General features: G+C 22.4%; 11 protein-coding genes across 11 annotated transcripts; 3 read left to right on the forward strand and 8 right to left on the reverse strand.

Annotated features, from left to right (window-relative positions):
- Positions 1 to 2,352: 2,352 nt before the first annotated feature.
- On the forward strand, positions 2,353 to 4,984 carry SRAE_2000180000 (MSP domain and CRAL-TRIO domain and PapD-like domain-containing protein; the record flags this gene model as incomplete). The annotated part of the gene is made up of 8 exons (XM_024652793.1): positions 2,353 to 2,412; positions 2,457 to 2,616; positions 2,809 to 2,892; positions 2,937 to 3,085; positions 3,136 to 3,360; positions 3,847 to 3,978; positions 4,027 to 4,328; positions 4,369 to 4,984. 8 exons carry the CDS (start codon positions 2,353 to 2,355, stop codon positions 4,982 to 4,984), a joined length of 1,728 nt encoding a protein of 575 aa, XP_024506335.1.
- A 173-nt stretch (positions 4,985 to 5,157) lies between these two features.
- Positions 5,158 to 8,923, reverse strand: SRAE_2000180100 (Trehalase; the record flags this gene model as incomplete). The annotated part of the gene is made up of 5 exons (XM_024652794.1): positions 5,158 to 5,587; positions 5,627 to 6,775; positions 6,815 to 7,005; positions 7,754 to 7,991; positions 8,031 to 8,923. The coding sequence occupies 5 exons, from the start codon at positions 8,921 to 8,923 to the stop codon at positions 5,158 to 5,160; spliced, it is 2,901 nt and encodes a 966-aa protein (XP_024506336.1).
- Positions 8,924 to 8,946: 23 nt separating this feature from the next.
- On the reverse strand, positions 8,947 to 9,671 carry SRAE_2000180200 (Trehalase; the record flags this gene model as incomplete). The annotated part of the gene is made up of 3 exons (XM_024652796.1): positions 8,947 to 8,991; positions 9,053 to 9,182; positions 9,220 to 9,671. 3 exons carry the CDS (start codon positions 9,669 to 9,671, stop codon positions 8,947 to 8,949), a joined length of 627 nt encoding a protein of 208 aa, XP_024506337.1.
- Positions 9,672 to 10,102: 431 nt separating this feature from the next.
- SRAE_2000180300 (Protein MEF2BNB) lies at positions 10,103 to 10,609 on the reverse strand (the record flags this gene model as incomplete). The annotated part of the gene is made up of 3 exons (XM_024652797.1): positions 10,103 to 10,280; positions 10,330 to 10,507; positions 10,549 to 10,609. The coding sequence occupies 3 exons, from the start codon at positions 10,607 to 10,609 to the stop codon at positions 10,103 to 10,105; spliced, it is 417 nt and encodes a 138-aa protein (XP_024506338.1).
- Positions 10,610 to 10,788: 179 nt separating this feature from the next.
- Positions 10,789 to 12,901, reverse strand: SRAE_2000180400 (Ubiquitin-conjugating enzyme, E2 domain and Ubiquitin-conjugating enzyme/RWD-like domain and Ribosomal protein S27, mitochondrial family-containing protein; the record flags this gene model as incomplete). Its single annotated transcript, XM_024652798.1, has 5 exons — positions 10,789 to 11,890; positions 11,950 to 12,034; positions 12,180 to 12,220; positions 12,326 to 12,761; positions 12,808 to 12,901. 5 exons carry the CDS (start codon positions 12,899 to 12,901, stop codon positions 10,789 to 10,791), a joined length of 1,758 nt encoding a protein of 585 aa, XP_024506339.1.
- A 218-nt stretch (positions 12,902 to 13,119) lies between these two features.
- On the forward strand, positions 13,120 to 14,112 carry SRAE_2000180500 (Eukaryotic translation initiation factor 3 subunit I; the record flags this gene model as incomplete). Its single annotated transcript, XM_024652799.1, has 1 exon — positions 13,120 to 14,112. One exon carries the CDS (start codon positions 13,120 to 13,122, stop codon positions 14,110 to 14,112), a length of 993 nt encoding a protein of 330 aa, XP_024506340.1.
- A 135-nt stretch (positions 14,113 to 14,247) lies between these two features.
- SRAE_2000180600 (Hypothetical protein) lies at positions 14,248 to 14,769 on the reverse strand (the record flags this gene model as incomplete). Its single annotated transcript, XM_024652800.1, has 2 exons — positions 14,248 to 14,658; positions 14,707 to 14,769. 2 exons carry the CDS (start codon positions 14,767 to 14,769, stop codon positions 14,248 to 14,250), a joined length of 474 nt encoding a protein of 157 aa, XP_024506341.1.
- Positions 14,770 to 16,015: 1,246 nt separating this feature from the next.
- Positions 16,016 to 16,322, reverse strand: SRAE_2000180700 (Hypothetical protein; the record flags this gene model as incomplete). Its single annotated transcript, XM_024652801.1, has 2 exons — positions 16,016 to 16,174; positions 16,221 to 16,322. The coding sequence occupies 2 exons, from the start codon at positions 16,320 to 16,322 to the stop codon at positions 16,016 to 16,018; spliced, it is 261 nt and encodes an 86-aa protein (XP_024506342.1).
- Positions 16,323 to 16,775: 453 nt separating this feature from the next.
- SRAE_2000180800 (N-acetylgalactosamine kinase) lies at positions 16,776 to 19,454 on the reverse strand (the record flags this gene model as incomplete). Its single annotated transcript, XM_024652802.1, has 4 exons — positions 16,776 to 18,010; positions 18,156 to 18,266; positions 18,816 to 19,385; positions 19,421 to 19,454. The coding sequence occupies 4 exons, from the start codon at positions 19,452 to 19,454 to the stop codon at positions 16,776 to 16,778; spliced, it is 1,950 nt and encodes a 649-aa protein (XP_024506343.1).
- A 1,208-nt stretch (positions 19,455 to 20,662) lies between these two features.
- On the forward strand, positions 20,663 to 21,630 carry SRAE_2000180900 (Pyridoxal kinase; the record flags this gene model as incomplete). Its single annotated transcript, XM_024652803.1, has 2 exons — positions 20,663 to 20,831; positions 20,876 to 21,630. 2 exons carry the CDS (start codon positions 20,663 to 20,665, stop codon positions 21,628 to 21,630), a joined length of 924 nt encoding a protein of 307 aa, XP_024506344.1.
- Positions 21,631 to 21,641: 11 nt separating this feature from the next.
- On the reverse strand, positions 21,642 to 22,366 carry SRAE_2000181000 (Peptidyl-prolyl cis-trans isomerase B; the record flags this gene model as incomplete). The annotated part of the gene is made up of 3 exons (XM_024652804.1): positions 21,642 to 21,648; positions 21,690 to 22,201; positions 22,244 to 22,366. The coding sequence occupies 3 exons, from the start codon at positions 22,364 to 22,366 to the stop codon at positions 21,642 to 21,644; spliced, it is 642 nt and encodes a 213-aa protein (XP_024506345.1).
- Positions 22,367 to 22,725: the final 359 nt, after the last annotated feature.

Below are 22,725 nucleotides of genomic sequence, written 5' to 3' on the forward strand. Positions count from 1 at the left end.
ATTCAAAAAATATTATTACATCAATAAAAATAATTATGATATATATATTTATATTTGACTAGTATAAAACTTATTGAATAAATAAAAATTGTCGTTAAAAAGTAATATATTATATATTTCTTAGTTGTTATAAATGTTTATTAATAACATTTGATAAGAATGCTAAAATATAAAATTTTTACATATTTTGTATAGTAAAACAATTTTGAATACAAAAATGATTCATCACATTAAATATAAATTATTAAATTTAGTTTTATTTATATAAAAATTTAATGTTAAAAATAACTTTTAAAACATGAATTTATTTTATAACTTTATTATAAGGTCAAATATTAGCAATTTTTTAATGCTATATAAAATTAATATTCATAAAGCACAATCAAAATTATATATATTTTGAGAAAATAAAAAAAAAAGATCAGAAATATTGTTTTACATTAATACAACAAATTTTATCGCAATAAATTGTTGAAAAAAAATTAGTATTAATACAAATTTACATTAATTAATATTCTGATTTCAAATAAAAAAATTTATAGAAAAAATAAATATAATAATTAAGTGTTTTATGTTAATTACAAAATGAAATAATTCTTAAAAAATGACAAAATTGTATAAAAATGAATCTAAATTAAATCAATAAAATATTTTATAATGAACTTATACATAGTTTCAATTTTCTATACTTAAAAATAATTAAATATTAACAAACTTTTTTCTATAAAATATAAAAAAAATGTGTGATAATGTTAAAATAATTTATGATAAAAGAAAAATAATAAAAAATGTTTATATAATTAAATAAAATATAAACAATTTAATATTTTTTTCATTAAAAAAAAACTTTTTCTAAGATATTAATAATTAATCAATTAGTTCTAGAAATTGAAATCATAAATAAGTAACATTATGGTGTGAAATATATTAATTAATAATACAGATTCAGGTAAAAATTTACCGCTTAAAATTGTATAAAAAAAACCAGTTAAAATAACAAATAAAATAAGAGTATGGAAATACTATTTATCAAAGTTAAGTATATAATATTTGATTATGACATTTATTTCCAAGTTGATCGAAAAATAATCACTTCTTAGATTGTTTAAAGATAAATATATTTTTGAAATTAAAAATTTTATAATAACACTAAATAATATAAATCATGTTTATTGGTTAGGTACCCTACAAATATAGTATATTTTTTTATTGTATATTTTTTCTTAAATTAGTTCAAGAATAACCACTAATTATTAAACATAATATAAATTAACATTTAATAGTATATATATACATATTCTTTTTTATTTATTATATTAATTTCTACTTAAAGAAATATTTTCAAATGATAAAAAAAAAGATAACAGTTATACAAATTATAGAAATTTCTTTCTTCAAATTTTTGCAATTTTTACAAACCAAGAAATTAAAATTGAATGAGTTGTAAACAAGTTATGGATAAAAATTAATATTCATATTTAAATTATTATTTTAATAATCAATATATATTATATAAAAAAAAAGCATAAAACTTTTAATTTATTTTTTTATATAGTTATTGAAACAATGAATAATCAAGTGGAACCATAAAAAAAAGTTTATAAAAGTTAATAATCTAGGGGAAAAAAAAAATAATTAAATTTATTAATTGCTGTATATATCAATATAAATATTTATGTGAATAGATTTTTTTTTAATTGAAACTTTTATTAATATTTCAAATCAATAAATGCGTTAGATATCAGGACTCAAGGTAACTAACTGTAACTTGTTAACACCTACAATTAACAATCTTATGCATTCTTTTTATAATTTACTATAAAAATATTTAAAAATAACAATAATGGAATTATCCTTGAATATTTCATACTTTTAATTTTTTTTTTATTTCTTGAAAAAATACCATTTGCCACATTAAAATAGCTAATTTTGAATATATATATATATTTTTTTTAATGACATATCAACTCTCAATAAATATAATTGTCAAAATTACTATTTAATTCAAAGTTTATACTATATAATTATATATTTATATAATCAGAATAATTATTTAAAATAAATAAAACTTTTATTAATTTATTTATAATGATTTGCTAAATTAAAATTTAATTTTTAAGTTATTTAAAAAAAAATTATTTAAAATATCATTACTTAAATTCACATTTCATTGTTGACTTACAGCTAAGTGTTGTGAAAAAGTAAAGAAAATCAATTTAAATAAACTAAAAATTTGGTATGCAAAGATATATATTTTATTATAAGCATATCATATATTACTTATCAATAACTTTTTAAAATGTTATTATTAAAAATAAGTTAGTGAGAAAATTATACGTGATAAATTTAATAATGGAAATTAAAAAAAATACTAATGATAACATTAATGAACTTAAAAAGAATATCATTAATGTAAGTTTATGTATATACAAATTATAATCAATTTATCATTATAGAATCCAGCATTTATTAAAGCAAATAAAAGTGATAGAGAGATAATTTTAAACAATGATTGGTATTTAGAAAATACACTTATTAGTAGAAATTATGATTTAGATGTTACTCAAGCTGTACTTTTAGAAGCATTAAAATGGAGAAGTAATATAAATATTAAACGTATGTGTTTATCAAATAAAATTTAAGATTTTATTTATATTTTATACTTATCATAGAAAAAAAAAGTTGAACTTTATTATAGTTATAGTTGTAACAAAGTTTAGAATGAAAAATAAACAAAAATAATTTATTCATACATATGTTACCCATCATTTATTATCAATTTATATATATATATACAATTTCTTACAGGTGTGTCTATACTTGAATTTAAATCTTTACTAGAAAGTCAATTAATGTATTTTCATGGTTTTGATAATAATAATAATGAAATATGTAAGCTTTATATTTCTCCATAACAACAATATATATTATTATAGTATGGATTAATTTAACACGCTTTGATAATCAATCAGAAAGTATAATAAAAAAATTAACAATTTTTTTTCTTGAACGTCACTATTTTATGACAAAAGGAGCTCCCATTGCATTAATGGTTAATATGTATCAAGCCTCAATTTATACTTTGGTAATTATTATTAAAATACTAATAATTATATTAATCAATTAATATTTTAGAATATAGATTTTTTTAAATTTCTTTTTAATGCTTTTAAGTATTATTATCCAAATTATTTAAAATCTATATATTTATTTGAATCATCATTGTTGATGCAATCAACTTGGAGAATTATTAAATCAACTTTTGAGAAAGAACAAATTGATAATTTTTATACAATTTCAGGTGAGACAATTAATAATTATTTACCCAAAAAATATATTCCAACATCTTTTGGGGGTGAGGTAAGTTAAACTTTTACTTTAAATATATAAAAAGTGTTTTATTTCATATTAAAATAAAAATTAAAATAATAGAGATCTTATTATTTTTCAATAGATTAATTCCTTTATATTATTATTATTTATTATAAGATAGTATTTGATTGTTAAAAAAAAAGAAGAAGTTTCTGAAAAGCTTAAAGGAAGTATTGTGAGTTTTAAAGATGTTTAAACAAGATAAAAGTGTCAAAGGTTTACACTAACTTAACTTTATTTTGTTTAAAAATATTAAATAGATTATTAACGATAAATATATATAAGTTTATTAGTAGTACCTTTTGATTAACAATAGTTCTATTACTTTTAATCGTTCAAATCAATTTGTATTTATATTATCATATTACTTTTTTTAAAAAATATATATATAATTATAATTATAATAAAATTATAATCAGACTACAAATATACTTAATAATCAATAATAAATAATATTTTTTTTATATTGTTTAGGACAATTATAAATTTAATATGGAAGACATGGCCAAATATACATCTTCCCATGATTGTCAAACAGACTCGGGATACTATGAAACATCTACTTTGGAACAACAACCACACTTAAATACATCATTTGTCCGTAAAGTTAGTTTATTTTTTCATGTTTTTATATTGATTATGAATAATTTACAGACAGTCTCATTTGGTGGAGATGATGATGAGGATGTTCGAAGAGTGTCACCATTAGTTATGTCTTCAGATGGTAATAATTTAATGACATCTTCACAAACAAGTGAAGGTAACTTTGAAAATAATAGAAATTCTTCTAGAATAGGATTAAAAAATTCAAAAGGACAATTACCACCTTCTGTACCACCAAGAAGTAATTCTGTTAGAAAAAATAATCATATTCCATTATATCTAAAACCATTAGTTGAGGAAAAAATTAATGCACCTCCAGATGAGTGGTTTACAAGTGATATAATACAAATGTGGTATGTTAATAATTTTTAACTTTATATATATATTTTGTAGTCCCTCAACAACTATTTCTCTCAAATCAGTAGACAATGAAAATGATTTAGTTGAAATTATTGTTATAAAAAATGTATCTAATCAAAATATATTTTATAAAATAAGAATAACATCACCTGAAAAATTTAGAGTTCGCCCATCAACTGGAATTCTTAAACCAAATAGTCAAGAAATAATAAGACTTTACCTACAAAATGAATATAAAACATCCATCTCCAGAGATCGTTTTTTGTTAATGGCTATAGCTGTTAATGATAATTTAAAATTTGAAGATTTTGGTAAAATATGGCAAGAGTCGAGTGATGATAAAAAAGTTGAAAGAAAATTAACATGTAAATTAAAGGAAAATTTAAAAAATGAACAAAATTTTGAGCAACCAATATCTGTATTAAAAAAAAATTCAACCATAGAATTTATAAAACATCAAAATAATGATATATCAAGTTTATTTTTTAGACAAAATATTATAATTTTTGCCATTGGTATATTGATAATTCTTCAACTTATAATATTACTAAAATTAAATACAATTTCTTTTTCTACAACAACTCAATTACCTTCTAATGAAAAATGTTTTTCAAATGATAGAAATAATTTACCCGAAGATGAATTGTAAACATATTATCATTAAATTTGATTATTTTTTTAATTATAACTTAATTCGATGTATTTTTTTTTTGTCTAACGAAATATATTTTTAGTAAGTTATTTTGATTTATGTGATAACTATTTTATTTAATTAGCTAATTTTAATATAAATAAAATTTAATCATTAAATGTTAAATTTTTTTATATAATATAAATGAAAAATTTTGATAACATCTTAGATATTTGACTAATCATTATATAAATTGTATCTCCAAATGTTTTTCCAATTTTAACAGATACTGATGGACATTTTGGTTTTGTTGTTGTACATATAATATCATATTTATCAGAATATCGAGAATCTACCAAAGTTATATTTTTTTTATTAATAATTTTTTCTTCATTATTATAATTAGAATCATTTTGTATCTCATTTCCATATTTTACTAAATAATCTAAAATAATTCCATTGGCTAATGATAACCTTTTAACAAATCCATATTCACTTAAAGCTCGTTTTTTTTCAAATGATGTAGAATTGTTTCCAGGAAAATATGTATAATATTTTTGAAAAAATTTATAACCTCTCTCCAGTAGGCGATTCATTATTTTTTTTCCTTCATTTATAAGACTAAAAAATTGTTATTTAATGATAAAAAAAATTACTTACTAAATATTTTTTGATTCAAATAGACCTTCAATAATCATTTGATTAATTGAATAATATAAATTTTCATGTTCATTTTGAGTTGTTCTCATTATGTATGGTTCCTTCATTTCTGCAAATGAAAAGTGAAATTTTAACCTTTTTATTCTTTCATACATATATACAATATTTCCTTCTTCTTCTTTATCATAACATTTTAAAAATACAGGAAAAAAAGAATATGTATAAATTCTTTTATTATGTTTGAATGTTGTTAAATTAAAATCATACCATATCTCATCAACAGTATTGTAAAAAATTGCTTTAAATGATTTTTTTAAATGTATATACTTTTTTTTGAATATATTTAATTTATTAATATTTTTTGTAAGTTTATGAAAATTTGCTATTATTCCAGAAGCATTACATAATATTGAATTTAATTCTATAGGTAAAATATTTGTATCTAATGTAGCATTTATAGAATTATTAAAATTAACCCATCTATAAGATATTTCACTACTCTCAGAGATTGTCTGTAACTTCCTCCAATAATCTCTTTTTTGATCACAATCTTTTAAATGATTTGCCATATCATAATCAGAATAAAAATTTTCTAATCTAGGAACATTTAAAGATGTTCGATACTGAAAACCTGTATAATTTTTTCCATTTAATTGAATATTAACACTTCTTTCTTTTTCCCAAAATAAAAATTCTTTCTCCAAAGTTGGTAATACTTTTTTTAAAAATTCTAAATCTTTTGTACATTGATAGTACAGGTTAACAGTTAATGTAAGTAAAGGTATTGTTGTTTTTTTTAAATGATATATACGATATCCAAATGGAAGATATCCATAAATATCAACAAGATGTACAAGATTTTCAATCATTCCTTTTGCTGTATCATACATTTGTGAAGCTAATAATCCTTTTACTATATAATATGTATCCCATAATCTATTACCTTCAAGAATTATATCAGAAGCAATAAATTTATTTGGTAGGTAGATTGATGAATATTTTATTGGATGATCTTTGACATCTTCATCAAATTGATAACATAAATTTTTCCACCTATTATGTAAAAATTTTCCCCATTCTCTATATGTTTCATTTTTGATTGCCAATATTTGATCTACATTTTCAGACCAATCTTCTATTTCATCACATCTATAAAATAATAATAAATAATTTAACAAAATTTCTTACCGTTTCAATTCAGAATTTTCTTTTTCAAAACTTTCCTCAACAAAATCACTAAGATCATTCATATCAATACTATCAATAATAAATTTAAATTTATCAAAAAAAATATTAGCAATTTTTTGTGGTGCATATTTTAATGGTCTACTAAATAATTTACTTGGATCATCATATAATTTATAATATAATAAATTTAACTGTAAACTTCCTGAACAATAAATAATATAATTTTTTGTAATATTTGTTACATTTCTATCACAATTATATTCATTATTTTTATTTTCACTTAAACAATTATCTCGTATTATATAACTTTTAGGTAATGATAATATTATTTGTGACTTTAATATTAGCAAAAATACTGTAAAGTAAAATAATGATAATATCGCTTTAATATTTAGAAACATCAATCAACTTTTTTTAACAATAATAAATTTATTTGAAAATAATTATTTTTATATTAAATATAATTCAATTATTTATACAATCTTTTAATAAATTTTTCATAATTCTTAAATATATTTATTAAATATTAATATATTGCTTTTGAAAAAAAAATGTAATAAATTATTAAAATCTATTATGTTATTAATAAATTTTCAACAAATTATTTTTTTCAATATTTTAAAAGTATAGTTATGTAAAAAAAATAGTCATATTTTTCAACTTTTTTTTATTACTAAAAACAAAAATAATTGTTATCAAAATATACATAAAACATTTTAACAATTTTCATTTTGTAAAAATACTTTTTAAAATTTTTATATATATATATATAATTATATCATAAAAATTTTTTCAAACATTTCTATAGCATTATTAAAAATTAAAATTTAACCCAAACAATATGGGTAAAAAGGATAAAATTCCTATAGATAAAGATTTTTTTGGCTTAACATAATTGTTGGTAATAGTAAAATTACATTTATCATTTGGATAAAGTACATCACACAAATCATTTAAATCATTTATAGTCAAATTATTATTATATTTTGTTAATAAATCAAGTATAACACCATTTGTCCAACCAAAACCTTCCTGAACGTCATACTCACCACCACCACCACGTCCAATACTTTCACTAACAACATTATACTTCTCAAACATGGCTTTTTCTTTTTTAAAAGTACGATAATTGGAAAGAATCCAACGTTTTGCCAAATTTAGAGCTTCATTTTGTAAACTAAAAATATTAATAATATATTATTATTATAAAACATACTAAGTATTATTAATTCTACTTAAGCCCATAATAACCATATGATTACTTGGACTCCATCCATTTGGTAAATCCCATTGTTGCTTTGAATCAATTAAGCTTGATGGTAATCCACCCCTAAAATTAAATATACCCTTTGATTCTAAATTTTTATATAATAATGGAATATTTTTTTCTTCATCACTACCAAAACATTTCCAATAAAGGGGTGAAAGATTTGATGCATAATATTCAAAGTTATATTTTTGATTTTTAATATTATAATCAAACCATCCAAATCTTTTTGGATTATAAAAAACTTCTTTAAATGTTTTCATAAATTTATTATATTTTTCATCAAATTCTTTACTTTTATCACTATAATCCATATATCTATATAATTTAGATATTGTTCCATAAATACTACATAATATTGCATTAATATCAACTTCAACAATATCAGTAGTTTGAAAAGAAGAAAACTCAGAATAATTTGATAAAAATCTTGTTGAAAAATCCCAACCACTTTCAGCAGTTGAACTAATACTTTTCCATATCTCTCTTTTTTTATCACATCCTTTAATATTTTTAGTTGTATTAACATCTTGAAAATAACTTTCCGGTCGGGGTACATTACTATCAGCACGATATTGAAAAACAACATAATTATTTCCATTTACAGTAACATTCACAGTTCGTCTCTTCTCCCAAAACGACAATTCAGTTTCTAAAATTGGCATAGCATCAAAAAGAAAATCAATGTCATTGGTTGCTGTAAAATATTCATCAACCATTGATGTTAGAAGTGCTGGTTGTGATCGTTTTAAATAATATATTCTACCACCATTTGGAATAAATGAATATTTTTTAATTATATAAAAAAAATTTTGAATCATTCCTTTGGCAGTTTTGTACATTTGAGATTGAAGTAATCCTTTTATTATCCAATATGTATCCCAATAATAAAATTCACGAAAACGACCACCTGGAATAATAAAATTGTTTGGTATATATATTAATGAATATTTTTCATTATTAATACTAACATCATTTTTTACATTTCTACAAAGATTTTTCCATATAAAATTTAATTTTAATGCCCAATTTCTTAAAGTGTCATCATTGATCTTCATTAACTTTTCTGGTTTTTCAGACCAGTCAATAATTGAAGTACAACTACAACATGATAGGATACAAATAACATTATACTTACTTTTCTAATTCATGACCTTCTTCATAAAAATATCTATTAACAAAATCTAAAAGTTTATCTCTATCAATTTTTTCAACTGCCTCTGGAAATTGCTTTAAAAAATCTGTCATAGTTCTATTGGGATTATATTTTAATGGCTTGTCAACAAATGTTTTGGAATCATTAAATAACTTATGATACATAACTGAATGCATCAATTTACCTGTACAATATATAAAATAATTCTTTGTATCTCTTTCATCACAGACATTTTCTACACCATAAATTTGAAATTCACAGGCATCATTTTCCACTTTTGAAGTCCCAACTACTTTTAAAATTTCTTCTAATGTTGGTAATGAAACATCTCCACTTTTTCTTCTTATTGGTGGAAGTAATTGTGTATTAACATGTAAATAAAATTGACAAGTACATAAAATAACTATTAGCAGTCGTAAAATAAAAGGTATCATCTATAATATAATAATTTATGTCATATATGATACATTTAAATAGATGTACATATTTATTGTTAAGTTTTATAGCGTATTAAAGTCACATGGGTTGAATCATTTAATACAATCGAATATTATAATTATTTTTAATCGTATTTTTATTTTTGTAATTTTATTATTAATTTTCTTTTAATAATTAAAAAATAATTTTTAAAAGTTGTGGAAAGTTTATAGAATAATTACACCTTTCTATAATTAAAAAAATGATATTGTTAAATTTATAAAATATTATTAGACGAATAAAATACTAAAATATGTAATCATTTATTATTAAAATATCATTTTATGCTATATGAGATCAAATTTATAGACAATTAGAATTTCTAGATAAAATTAGCAATATTCTATTCTATTTTAGTCTTTTTTTTTCATGTTAATCGACATTATAATTATTGAGTAGTAGTTGTTGTTGACAATGTATCATTTGGAATATTATTATCACAATTATGCAAGTAGCCTAAGCGTTTATGTTCATAATCTAACTGTTGACTGAAGTACAGACATTCATTCATTTTATTCTTCATACGTTGTAAACAGGGCGATGTTTTTAACATGCAATTAACAGCACTGAAAAGTAAAAATCATAGATCATTTTATTAAAATTTAATAGTCTTACTCCTTTGAATTATCTATGTCAAAACATGCTCCATCTAATTGTTCATTAATTTTTATCATTTTATATTTCCTTGATGTTATCTTTGGTAATGTCTTATGAATGTGAACTTGCATTTGGTATAATGCTAGAGATGGATCATGATCTAGAATATGAAGTGACTCCGAAATTTTTTCAGATACTAAAAATTCTTATATTATCAAGTAATTTGTGAAAACATACTAAAATTTATAGTTGCAATGCAATCATTTGATAAATAACCTGGTCTTCTATTGGCAGACATATTCTAAAAATAAAAATAAATTCTAGTAACCAATAAACAATTATAAAAATAAAAAGGATAATAACCAATGTTATAAATAATAAAAGTTATTAATAAAATATATGAAAACAACTAATACATAATTAACTAATAATATTACCTAAAAATAAGATAACAACATTTTATATGATAATTATTATTTATGATGACGCTTTCATTTCTTCAAGTAATTTTGTCTTCTCTGCAGCTTTAAGCTCCCATTTTGTTCGGTTTTCAAAGAAGAACAAAAGTTCTTTCTCATAACTTAACTCTTTTCTACTTGTACTAATTTCTTCAAGTCTAAGTTGTAATTTTAATCTTTCTGCTTGACTCTTTAAAAGTTCTTCACGACGTTTATTCCATGCATTATAGTAATCCTTTTGCATCGAACTTAATTTTGTCTCTTCTTCTTTTTGTATTACTTTAAAATCATTCATTAATTCATCACTTAATAAGTCACCTTCAGAAATGCCATCGCCAATTTTTGAAATTAACCCAGTTAGTATATCTTTTTTCTTTACATCAACATCTTCTTCTCCTAAACTTTGTAAAGTTTCTTTACAAATAGTTCTTACAATATTCAAAGCTGATTCTTTAATAGAATTTAGTGTATCTTTTTTTAAAAATTCTTCTAATTTTTCATATTTCTTTCCAATAGCATAGCTAATAAGTTCTAATGACTCTTTCATTTTTGGATCTTTGTATTCTACAACTTTACTAAACCATTCTAAGCTTTTTGAAACTAATAAATCACTATCATTAATGTCAAAATGACCATCATTCCAATTGTTCTTTAAATATGGATACCGGAAAGTGGGAGATTCATCATCCTCTTCAAAAGGTTCACTAACAGCTAACAATTCTGGACCCATTTTTCTTTCTTCAGTTGGTAATTCAACAAATTTAATTAATGAAAAAATTGACAACTTATTGAGAAGTTGTGAATCAAACATTTCTTGTTGCATAACAATAGTTGCAATTCTTGCTGCTGAACTATATTCTTTGTTATCAATAAAACGATTAATAGCTAGACAGGCAATATGTTCATTAAGAAAAACTCCATAATTTAAAGGATCATTTAAAATTTTAAATAAATCAGATATTTGATCATGTTTTAATAGTAAACGTAAAACAGCATACTCAGTTGAAGGTAAAAAATCTGATGCATTATCTGTATGACGTAATTTATAAACTAATTGTAATATATCATCAATTTGATCCTTTTCCTCAGCTCCACAAGCAGCAGCATCCACATCAACAGCACTAAAAAATTTATTAAATAAATAAATAATACCAACCTTGCTTTACCCCCTCCGATAAACTTTTTTTGTACAGATGCAATCCATTCATAACCTCCACCTAATGATAATTTTTTCATATTATCATGTCTCTCATGCCATTCTTTATCTAAAGAAAATTCATTTGAAAAGATGGCTTTTTTTATTATTGAATAAGATATATTTCTTCTATGAAATTTTGTAAGAAAAATAATAGAATTTTTGAACATAATTTAAAAAAAAAAAGTTTAAAATAGTGATGTTGAGAATTTTACCAACTGTAGGTATATCTCTCCAATGTGTAGAAGTAACAAATCTATTCGAAAGACACAGTTAAAAATAACATCTTTGCAGGGTAGTATTTTATTAGTAAAAACACATGAAACATATTATTTAATGAAATCTGGGCGTTTTTGTAGACGCATAACGATAAATATAATCTTGAACTTTTGTTTTAAAAAGTCCAATGTTTTTCTGGTATTGTGTCGCAGCTTCAATATTTAATGGATCGTCAAAATCAATTAAATCTCCAAATAAAGCGTCTAGTCCGTGGATAACGTCAATAAGCCTTCGTGTAGGCATCCATCCATGACCATCTAATGAATTTGGCCGTAATACAGACAAACAAATTGCTCCTTGTTCGTTAATATTTGGATGCCATATACGTGTTTTACATTTTACAATTGGAGGGACATTGTTATATTCCATAGGGACCGTAATTTCAAATTCAAATGTACCACCATAGTACATACCCTCTTTTGGTGTTATAATCAAACTCATTTCATAATTATTATTATTTGGAAATGATAAGCTGCATGATGGCATTTTGGCAAGAGCTTGCTGCAAATCATTCATCTCTAGAAAATATATTTGAAGAATAGTAAAATATATGTTTTAATTTACCTCCAGCCAATAACCTATCTCGTACTTCAATACGTGTTCTTGTATATTCTTTGTTTTCATTTTTACCTTTTATTCTGTCACGTAGATTTAACATTTTCTTTTATACAGTAGCTTAATATGACCAGAAATGAAAAGAAAGAAAGAAAATTGTATATAATGTTAAGAAACAACACAATTATTGTGGCGCCGCGCCTTTACTTCCCAATAGACCTTATAGCATAAATTGGACTTACGTATATTTTATAATTTTTTAAAATCTTGTTATATTTTTTTTATTTTTGATGTTATTTATTTTTTTAGATTGAAATTAAAATGCGTCCACTTCTTCTTAAAGGACATGAGAGAGCTTTAACACGTGTTCGCATCAATTTGGAAGGAGATCTCATATTTACTTCAGCTAAAGATCGTACTTTATGTGTTTGGTTTACAGATAATGGTGAACGTCTTGGAACATATGATGGTCATGAAGGAGCTGTTTGGGATATTGATGTAACATGGGATACAAGGCGACTATTATCATCTTCTGGTGATTGTACAGTTAAAATTTGGGATGTTTGTACAGGAAAAAAAATTACTTCAATGACAAATCAAGTTACAACGAGGAGTTGTGCTTTTTCATATAGTGGAAATTTAGCAGCATATACAACCAAAAAAATGCAAATAAATCCATCAATATTGCGTGTCTTTGATATTCGTGACCCAAATCAAACTGTTGAACGTCAAAATTATGAAGAAGGTTCTGTATTGTTTAAAAAATTTGACGTTGACTCTGAATCTTGTATTTTTTCTGAATTGGATAATGTTGTTACAGTTGGAATGTCAAATGGTGCATTGGAACAATATGATATTCGTAATCCTACAAAAGTTTTAAAAAGTACAAAAGAACATTCTGGAAATATAACAGATTTACAATTATCAAAAGATGGAAATTTCCTTATTTCTTCTTCTACTGATAAAACTGCCAAAGTTTATCATGCAAGAACTCTTGAATTATTGAAATCATTTAGATCAGGAAGACCAGTAAATTCAGCAGCAATATCTCCTACCCGTGATCATATCATTCTTGGTGGTGGTGAGGAAGCTATGAATGTAACCCAAACATCAACTAATTCAGGACAATTTGAAGCACGTATGTATCACTTAATCTATGAACAAGAATTTGCTAAATTTAAAGGACATTTTGGTCCTATTAATACTCTTGTCTTTCATCCAGAAGGAGATATTGTTATAACTGGTGGTGAAGATGGTTATATACGTATACAAGAATTAGATGAAAAATATAAAACATTTGAAATGGAAAAATAAGAAATTCTTTAGCTACAAAATAACTCAAAGTTATGTGTCCTTTTTGTTAAAAATAAAGTATTTTAAGAATTGTTTATTCTATTAAAAAAAAATTATAATTCTTTTGATGTTAAAAAAAAATTATTTAATAAATGTTTAAATTATTTTAATATAATTGCAATGGTGTAATGTTTCATCATAAGAACATAATGATACTGTCATACATAAAAATATTACTGTTCCAAAAACGGTAAGAAGAATATTTCTAATTAAACCAAAACATCCAAGTGATTGTGATGTTGTTAAACGTATATAAATATTAGACAATGTTGCTAAAGCAATTGGAAATGTATATTTAGATTCTTTGATTTCATTTAAAGATCCTCCTGTTGATGAAAGTTTAATAAAATGATAAATAATCCATGTTAAAAATATTGTTTGTATTGTTCCACAAACAATAATAATTGATGATATCATTCTAAAAATTTTACATGTTGGAGAGTAAAATAGAATTAATGGAACAGTAGACAAGATGACTGGAATATAAATCCACCAATCTACTTGGTTCTATAAAAAAAATATATATATATATAATTTTAAAAATATTAAAAATACCTGATATATATGAAAAGATACAGCCAAAAAAGTACAAGCAATTGATAATCTTAAAAAACTCATTTTCTTAGATTGAATAAAATAGTGAACATAAAATGTGTATATAAATGTTTTAATTATGAAAAGATTATTATTCCACTATCTCAAGGTTAGACAGTTTAAAGTTATAATCAATTTTGCATGTTATAAAAGTAAAATAGCAAAAATTATGTTTTAATTGTGTCAATTCTATGAGAATTACAATTATTGTTGTGTTTTTTTTATTATCATAAAAAATTAATTGATAAGATTATTTATTATTATTTTCCATTTTTTTATTCTTCACGCAATATATGAAAATAAATGTGCAGAAAATGTTTTTAATCCTTTGGATACCTTTATAATATATTTTTTTGAAAAATTGATATTTAAATTATTGTTTATTTATTTTTTTTTTCAAATTAATTAAAAATAAATTATTTATTATATTGCTACTATTACAATAAAAAAAATAATAATAACATTATGTTAATGTGTTAATTTAAAAAAAAAATAAAAAATAAATTTTAGAATTAATAAAATAAAAAAATATTTTTTAGATAATATACTGTGATAATTTTATTATCATATAACATCATCGAACTTTAATAGAAAATCCAAAAATTATTTAATTATTTTCATCAAAAAATTGTTAACTTAAAAAGGTTAAATTAAATTTCAATTTTCAAATTTGTTCATATACTTTTAAAATAATTTGAAATATTTATTATCTAAATTTATTTAAAGTTCTATAATAGAATTCTCTTTAAAATAATACGTATCATAAAATAAAATTTATTATCTTGTTTGCCGAAAAGTGTAAGAATAAAATGTTTTTAATTTTAAAAATATCTATTAAATTAAAAATATTCTTTTTTCTAAAGCTATTTCTATTTTAAGCAATTATAAAGACAACAAAAATAATGTAACAAGAAAATCTCTCAGGAGCTTTGTAAAATATCAATCTGAATATGTACGATAAAAAAGGATTAATAAATTAATATAATGAAAAAAACATATTTAAATATTACGAATTTTAATGTGAAAATAATTGAAAAAAAAAATTTTTTTTAATGAATGATGTATAAAAAAATATTTATTTAGCATAATTAATTTCATTTATCACAATAAAAAAATTTTATGATAGTTTTTGTTTGATGATTAAGTTAAAAAAATTTTAGTTTTTTTAAACAAATTTTGACATTTTTACTGTAATAAGTTCTTTGTTTTTTTTTTGAATGAAAATATTAAGAAAATTGTATTAAATCAGTGGTTTTTTTTTAGATAAAATTCAATAGTCTGCTACAGGAATAAAAAATGTATCATCATCAGTACCTGACTCATCATATCCTATCGAAAATAATGATCTTTTACCAAATTGTAATGGTCTATAAACACTTTTCTTTCCAAATTGAAGTGGTCTAAAATTTTTTTCTTGTCTTTTACCAAACTAAAAAAATATAATATATATATAGATATTAAAATTAATTTATTACCTGAAGAGGCCTGAAGTCAGATCTATCCTGTCTTCCAAAAGCATCATCAACTATTTCAATTTTAGTGGGTTTTGAGTTTGCTACTTGTGCAACAATTACCATAAACATAGCTAAAATTAAGATTACAATATTTTGATAGTAATTAGTAGCCATAGTTAGTTGTATCAATTACTAAACTCTTTCGAAAAAAAGTAAAAATTGTCTTTAAGTTAAAATAAGCTTTTCAATTTATAGTAAATGATAAGGAGTGGCACTATAAATTTCATCATATATTGCCATATGGAGCAAATTAATGACAAATTAGTGAAAGAAAGAGGTGGAACCTTTAATTTTTATTTAATGTAACTGTAAAAAAATTTAATTGAAAAAACTTTTATTGTTGGCATGTAGTGGAAAAAATAAAAAAATAAAATAATTGTTAAACACCTGCTCCCAACTCTTGGGATTTCCATTTGAAACTTTAAATATGGATATTTAAAGTATTTTTAATGTTTTTAATAAAGTTAAGCTTTTTTTAAATAATTATGACCAAATATATAGTAAAAAGTATAATATTTAGGCAACATAAATATTTGTTAAATCAATTCCTTTAGATGGATGACTCCAAAATAAAATATTTACCTTTTCTTCTAATTTTTCTTTCATATCAATTGTCGTTAGTGCAATAACACATCCACCCCATCCTGCACCAGTAAGTCTTGCAGCTAAAAATCCAGATTCAAGACATATCTTTACTGTTGAGTCTAACTCTTCACATGAACATTCATATAATACTTTACATGAATTATGACTTTCATTCATTAATGCTGCCATTAATGATATTTCATTTCTTTCACATGCTTTTTCAAATTCAATAACTCTATTAGCTTCTGAAAAACAATGATAAACACGTGGTGTTATGACAAATTCTTTCATTTCTGTAGTATTTGAATTAAGAGAAGTTGAGATAAGTGTACTATCATCAATTTCCAAAATTTCTTTTACCTCTTCTCTTGTATATTTACCATCATTGGCAGATTTTAAATTTTCAAACGCAACATTAAACATATCATTTGGGCATTTATTATTAAAAACTTCTTTTGACAATTGTCCAAGTGTTCTTATATTCATCCAATGTTTATAATTTACTTTTTTTGCTATAATTTGTGCCCCTAATCGACACTCAACAACACGTTGATTATAATAATTATTTGATCCTTTATTATGACTTGAACCAGAATGAATCACAGCAAATATAGCATCTTGTGGTAATGAAATTGGACGTGCAATTAAAGGTTTAAAATCTATTTTTAAAACATATCCATTTTGTGCAAGAACTTCACATGCCTGATCCATTCCACCTCCTTCAACACCAATATATCTTTCACTTTTTGCACAAAGTTCAGCAAAATCTCCTTTATTAATAATTTCAAAATGTTTTCCATTTGTTTGAATTGCTAATGTCATTAAAGCTGATCCACATACAACTGAACTAGAAGATGATACACCAGATGATGGTGGTATATCACCCCATACAAGTAATTTCATTCCTTTAAGTTTACAATCATCACCTTCACTTAAGAATTCTATTATTCCTTTCCATCCACAAAGATAATAATCAATCCATGTAGGATTATTACATCCATGCCATTTTTCTATATCATTTAATAAAAATCGTTTCTCTGGATAAATTTCTTTTTCAACATTGGCAATTTCTAATGTATTTTCATTACACTCAACTCCTAGTATGAATATTGCACGATCAATTGCCATTGGGATAACAGAATAATCTGAGTAATCAATATGTTCACCTAATAAATATATTTTTTATTATCACATAAAAAATATAACTTTATTGAAAAAAAAAAATTTTTTTATTGACGTTAATTCAAAATATTAATTTTATTTTAAATAATGTAAAATTGATGAGATAACAAAAAAGTTTATAAAACATACCAATTAAATTAACTCTACCGGGACATCTAACTTTCCATTGCGGTCTGGTTCCATATTTTTCTTCAAATAGTTTACACATGTGTACAATATCAACGGACATTTTATTCTTTTCTAAATCAATAATTAAAAAAAAATAAGAATAATAAATAAAAGATTATAATTATTGTATATTAAAAAACTTTTGTTAATTTTTTATAAATTATAAAAATTAAACTTTTAATTAAAAAAATATATAAGATATTAGAAATATATAATAAAATAATGATTATAATATGAGTATTATATTATATCTTGTCAACTACAATAATGTTTGTATAGGAAATAGAGTAGTTTATTATAAAAGTCAGGTAATCGACAGTTGATAAGGCAGACAATATCATTATAGAGATTTATTACAATTTGTCATAATTTAAAGCATTTTTAAATACATTATAAGAGGATCAATTTATTAAAGTGAATTTGGATGAAAAATCATGAAATAAACAAACAGTAATATATATATATATATAAATTAAATATGTATATGATTTAGAGTATACAAAAATATTGTCATATATTATTAATGCATTAAATATTTTTATTTGATCGTACCAATTTTTGTTTTCATATTACTTAAGCCAAAATTTATTAATATCTTTTCTGCTTTCTCTTTTATTATACCATTTCTAATAATAGAGAAATATCCAACTTCCGTTAAATCAATAATTGTACTTCCGGGATGAAATATTTCATCATTATCATTAGAAAACTGATTATCACCATCAATAATTAAATCAAGATGTTCCCAAAGATCTGAAAAATGATGAATAGATGTTGGATTTGAAGTTGCACCTGATTTATTTGCAGAAGTTTGAGCAATTGGTTCACCAAAATTTTTTACCAATTCTTGTACAAATTTAGATTCTGGTATACGAATACCAATTTTATCAATTCCAGGATTAAATGATTTTGGTAATAAAGGTGATCTTTTAAATAATAATGTCACTGGACCAGGTAATAATTTACCTACCAATAATTTTAATGAATCTGGAACAATTGCAACTCTATCAATAGCTTCAATATTTGGTAAAAAAATACCTAATGGTTTACAATGTTCTCTTTTTTTAATATCATATATTTTATCTGTATTAGAAAGTGAAGAACATATACCATAAATAGTATCAGTTGGAATAGCTATAACACCATTATTTTTTAATACACTCGATGCTATTTCAATGCCCTTCTTATAACCTTAAAAAATATTATGATAAAAAATAATTAATTACCTTGATCTGTATCTATGTTAATTAATCTTTTCATTTTATCTTTTATCTAAAAAAAAATTGTTGACATTAAATTTTTAAGATAATTATATTTTATTAACTATCTTATCTAAAAATTCTTTTTAAAAATTTATTTATCAAATATTTTAAAATATATATGATTATATTTAATAATTACTAAAATTTTATAGTACTGTATTTTATCAATTTGTGGCATCACAAATTTTTGGTCATATCATATATTTTTATTCATTTTTAAACTATTTTTACTCTATATATTATTATATTAATAGTTTACAAAAGTGTAACTATTTTTTAAAAATTATCATATCATATTTAACATCATATTTTAACAATAAAAAATTAAAGTTTCTTAGTTAAATAAAATTATTTTTTTAATAAAAAAAAATTTGATAGGAAAAATAAATATTATTTATTAAATTATTGTTTCATAAATTTTAATTCATTTTTTTTTACTATAAATATTTGTAAAAAATATGAAAAATGATTTTTGTTATTAAAAAATTGTAAAAATTTTTTATAGGTTAAATTGATCATATTTTTATGTAAATTTTATGTATAGTTTTCTTTTAATAATTATCAATAGGAAAGTTGAAAAAAAAAACTATTTTAAATTTATCAAATAAGAATGATAAAAATATTGTTGTAGGAAAAATAATTATTTTGTATCAAATATTTTATACTAATGATAATAAAAAAAAGTTTTTATCCTAATTAAACTTACATTTAAAGTGAGTTGTATAGTTTATATGTTGATTTTTTTATTAAATTTTGTTAACTTTTTTATAAAATGATAAAAATTTTGTATAGAATAAAAAGTTATACTAAAAACAGAATAAATTAATAATTTTAATAAAACAGATTATAAAATTAGTCATGTAAATATTACTTTATTTATTATTATAAAATTAATGATAAGATAAATTATATCCAAAAAAATCTAATTCATTAATATTTATTTTTTTTATCTCACAATTTAATAAATAAATTTTAAATTCCTTAAAACATTGGTCTCCACAATCTTTCCAATCAAGATATAAAGTTTGAGATTAAAAATTGAATAGCAATAAATTACTATAAATAAATTATCATTTAGTTTAACAATAGGTTGTCTTTAATTTGTTATTAAATATCTTGCAATATAATAACTTTTAACATTTATTTTATCATGTGAAAAATTTTTATTATAATATTATTATTTTAAAACAATAATTATAGATAATAATGGAAGCAATAGACCGTTTAAAAACTATAAGACAATCTAAACGTGTATTAAGTATACAAAGTCATGTTGTTAGTGGATATGCAGGCAATAAATGTTCAGTTTTTCCATTACAATTAAATGGATTTGAAGTTGATGTTATTAATTCTGTTCAATTTTCAAATCATACTGGTAAATATTTTTTCCATCTATAAGTTATCATAACTTTTTTTTAGGATATAAGCATGTTAAAGGACAACGACTTACAAGTAATGATTTAAAAGATTTATTTGAGGGTTTAAAATTAAATAATTTAACAAAATACAGTCATATTGTAACTGGATATGTTGGGAAGATTGATTTTTTAAAAGAAATTAAAGAAATTGTTTTAGAATGTAAAAAAGTAAATCCTGAATTAATTTATGTTTGTGATCCCGTTATGGGTGATTGTGGTGAGTATTATACACCCAAAGAATTAATGCCAGTATACAGAGATGAGATTATCTCTCTTGCTGATGTTATTACACCAAATGCATTTGAATTAGGTGAATTAACAGGTATACCTATTGACTCTGAAGAAAATTGTCTAAAGGCAATCAATGTAATTCACACAAAACATGGTGTTAAATGTGTTGTAGTTTCAAGTGGAGTTGAACACCCAACAGACAAAAATATTTTCTTTGCATATGCATCAAGACTTACCGAAAATGGTCAATGTGAAAGATACAGATTTAAAATTAATAAAATAGATATTTATTGTGTAGGAACTGGAGATGTTTTTGTTAGCCTTCTCATTAATTGGATGGATATTCTAGGTAATGATATACAACAAGCCGTCTGTAATACAATCTCATCACTTCAACATATTTTACATAAAACAAATGAGTATTGTCTGGACAAATCGCTTCCACAAAATCGGGAAATAAAATTGGTCCAGAGTAGGTATGAGATTTTATGCCCCACTATTAAAATAGAGACGGAAAAACTATAGTATTTTTTTATTTAAAAACTATATTTTCATTATATAAAGTTTTTTTTAATTAAATCTACTCTTTTTCAACTGAAAATGGAGTTTCAACAACAATATGTCCACAACTTTCAATAACAACAGGGAGTTCAGGTTTATCACCTGCAAGTGTTTTAGTGTTTTCAATCTTTCTAACGACATCCATTCCTTCAAGAACCTTACCAAATACTACATGACGACCATCGAGCCATTTTGTTTTAACTGTTGTAATAAAAAATTGTGATCCATTAGTGTCAGGTCCGGCATTAGCCATAGAAAGCCATCCTGGTCCATAATGTCTTAATTTAAAGTTTTCATCAGCAAACTTCTCTCCATAAATAGAACGACCTCCAGTACCGTCTCCATTTGTGAAATCACCTCCTTGAATCATAAAATCTTTGATGACACGATGGAAAGTACTTCCAACATATCCTTCACCTTTTTCTCTTTTTGCTAGTTCAACAAAATTAGCAACAGTCTTAGGGACAGTTTTTCCAAATAATCCAACTACTATTTTACCTACTTTTTCTTCACCAATTTTAATGTCAAAAAAAACCTTAAATTTTTTTTAATAAAATTAATAATACCATCAACATACCTTATCCGTAACTTTAGGCCCTTTTGGTTTCTGTTCTTCTTTTGAATAAGTTACTGGAACCAATAAAGACAAAAAAATTAAAAAAATAGAAAGTAAAGGATAAATAGACATATCTAACCTCATATTTTTTAAATAATAATTATTTGTATATATCTATATACTTATAACGACAAATGAATCAAAGATGCAAATATATATATTGTCATGTTGGCAACGTAAAGCTCAAATTGTCTTGTCACGAAAGATAATATAATCAGGATACGACTTTGATAACAAAAAATGACATCAGTCAAGTACTTAAAAACAATTTTGCTGTTCTATTTTTAAAATTTAATGAATGCACTTTTATTTACAATCATCGTTTGATATAAGATCTTTTTCTCCTCATTATAAGTTATCTGAAATATCATTTACAATGAATTTTTTTTTTAGAAATTTATATAATTGTATAAACAAAACATCGAAAATGAAAAGAACATTGT

Source organism: Strongyloides ratti, assembly GCF_001040885.1.
Source record: "Strongyloides ratti genome assembly S_ratti_ED321, chromosome : 2".
Classification (NCBI taxonomy): domain Eukaryota; kingdom Metazoa; phylum Nematoda; class Chromadorea; order Rhabditida; family Strongyloididae; genus Strongyloides; species Strongyloides ratti.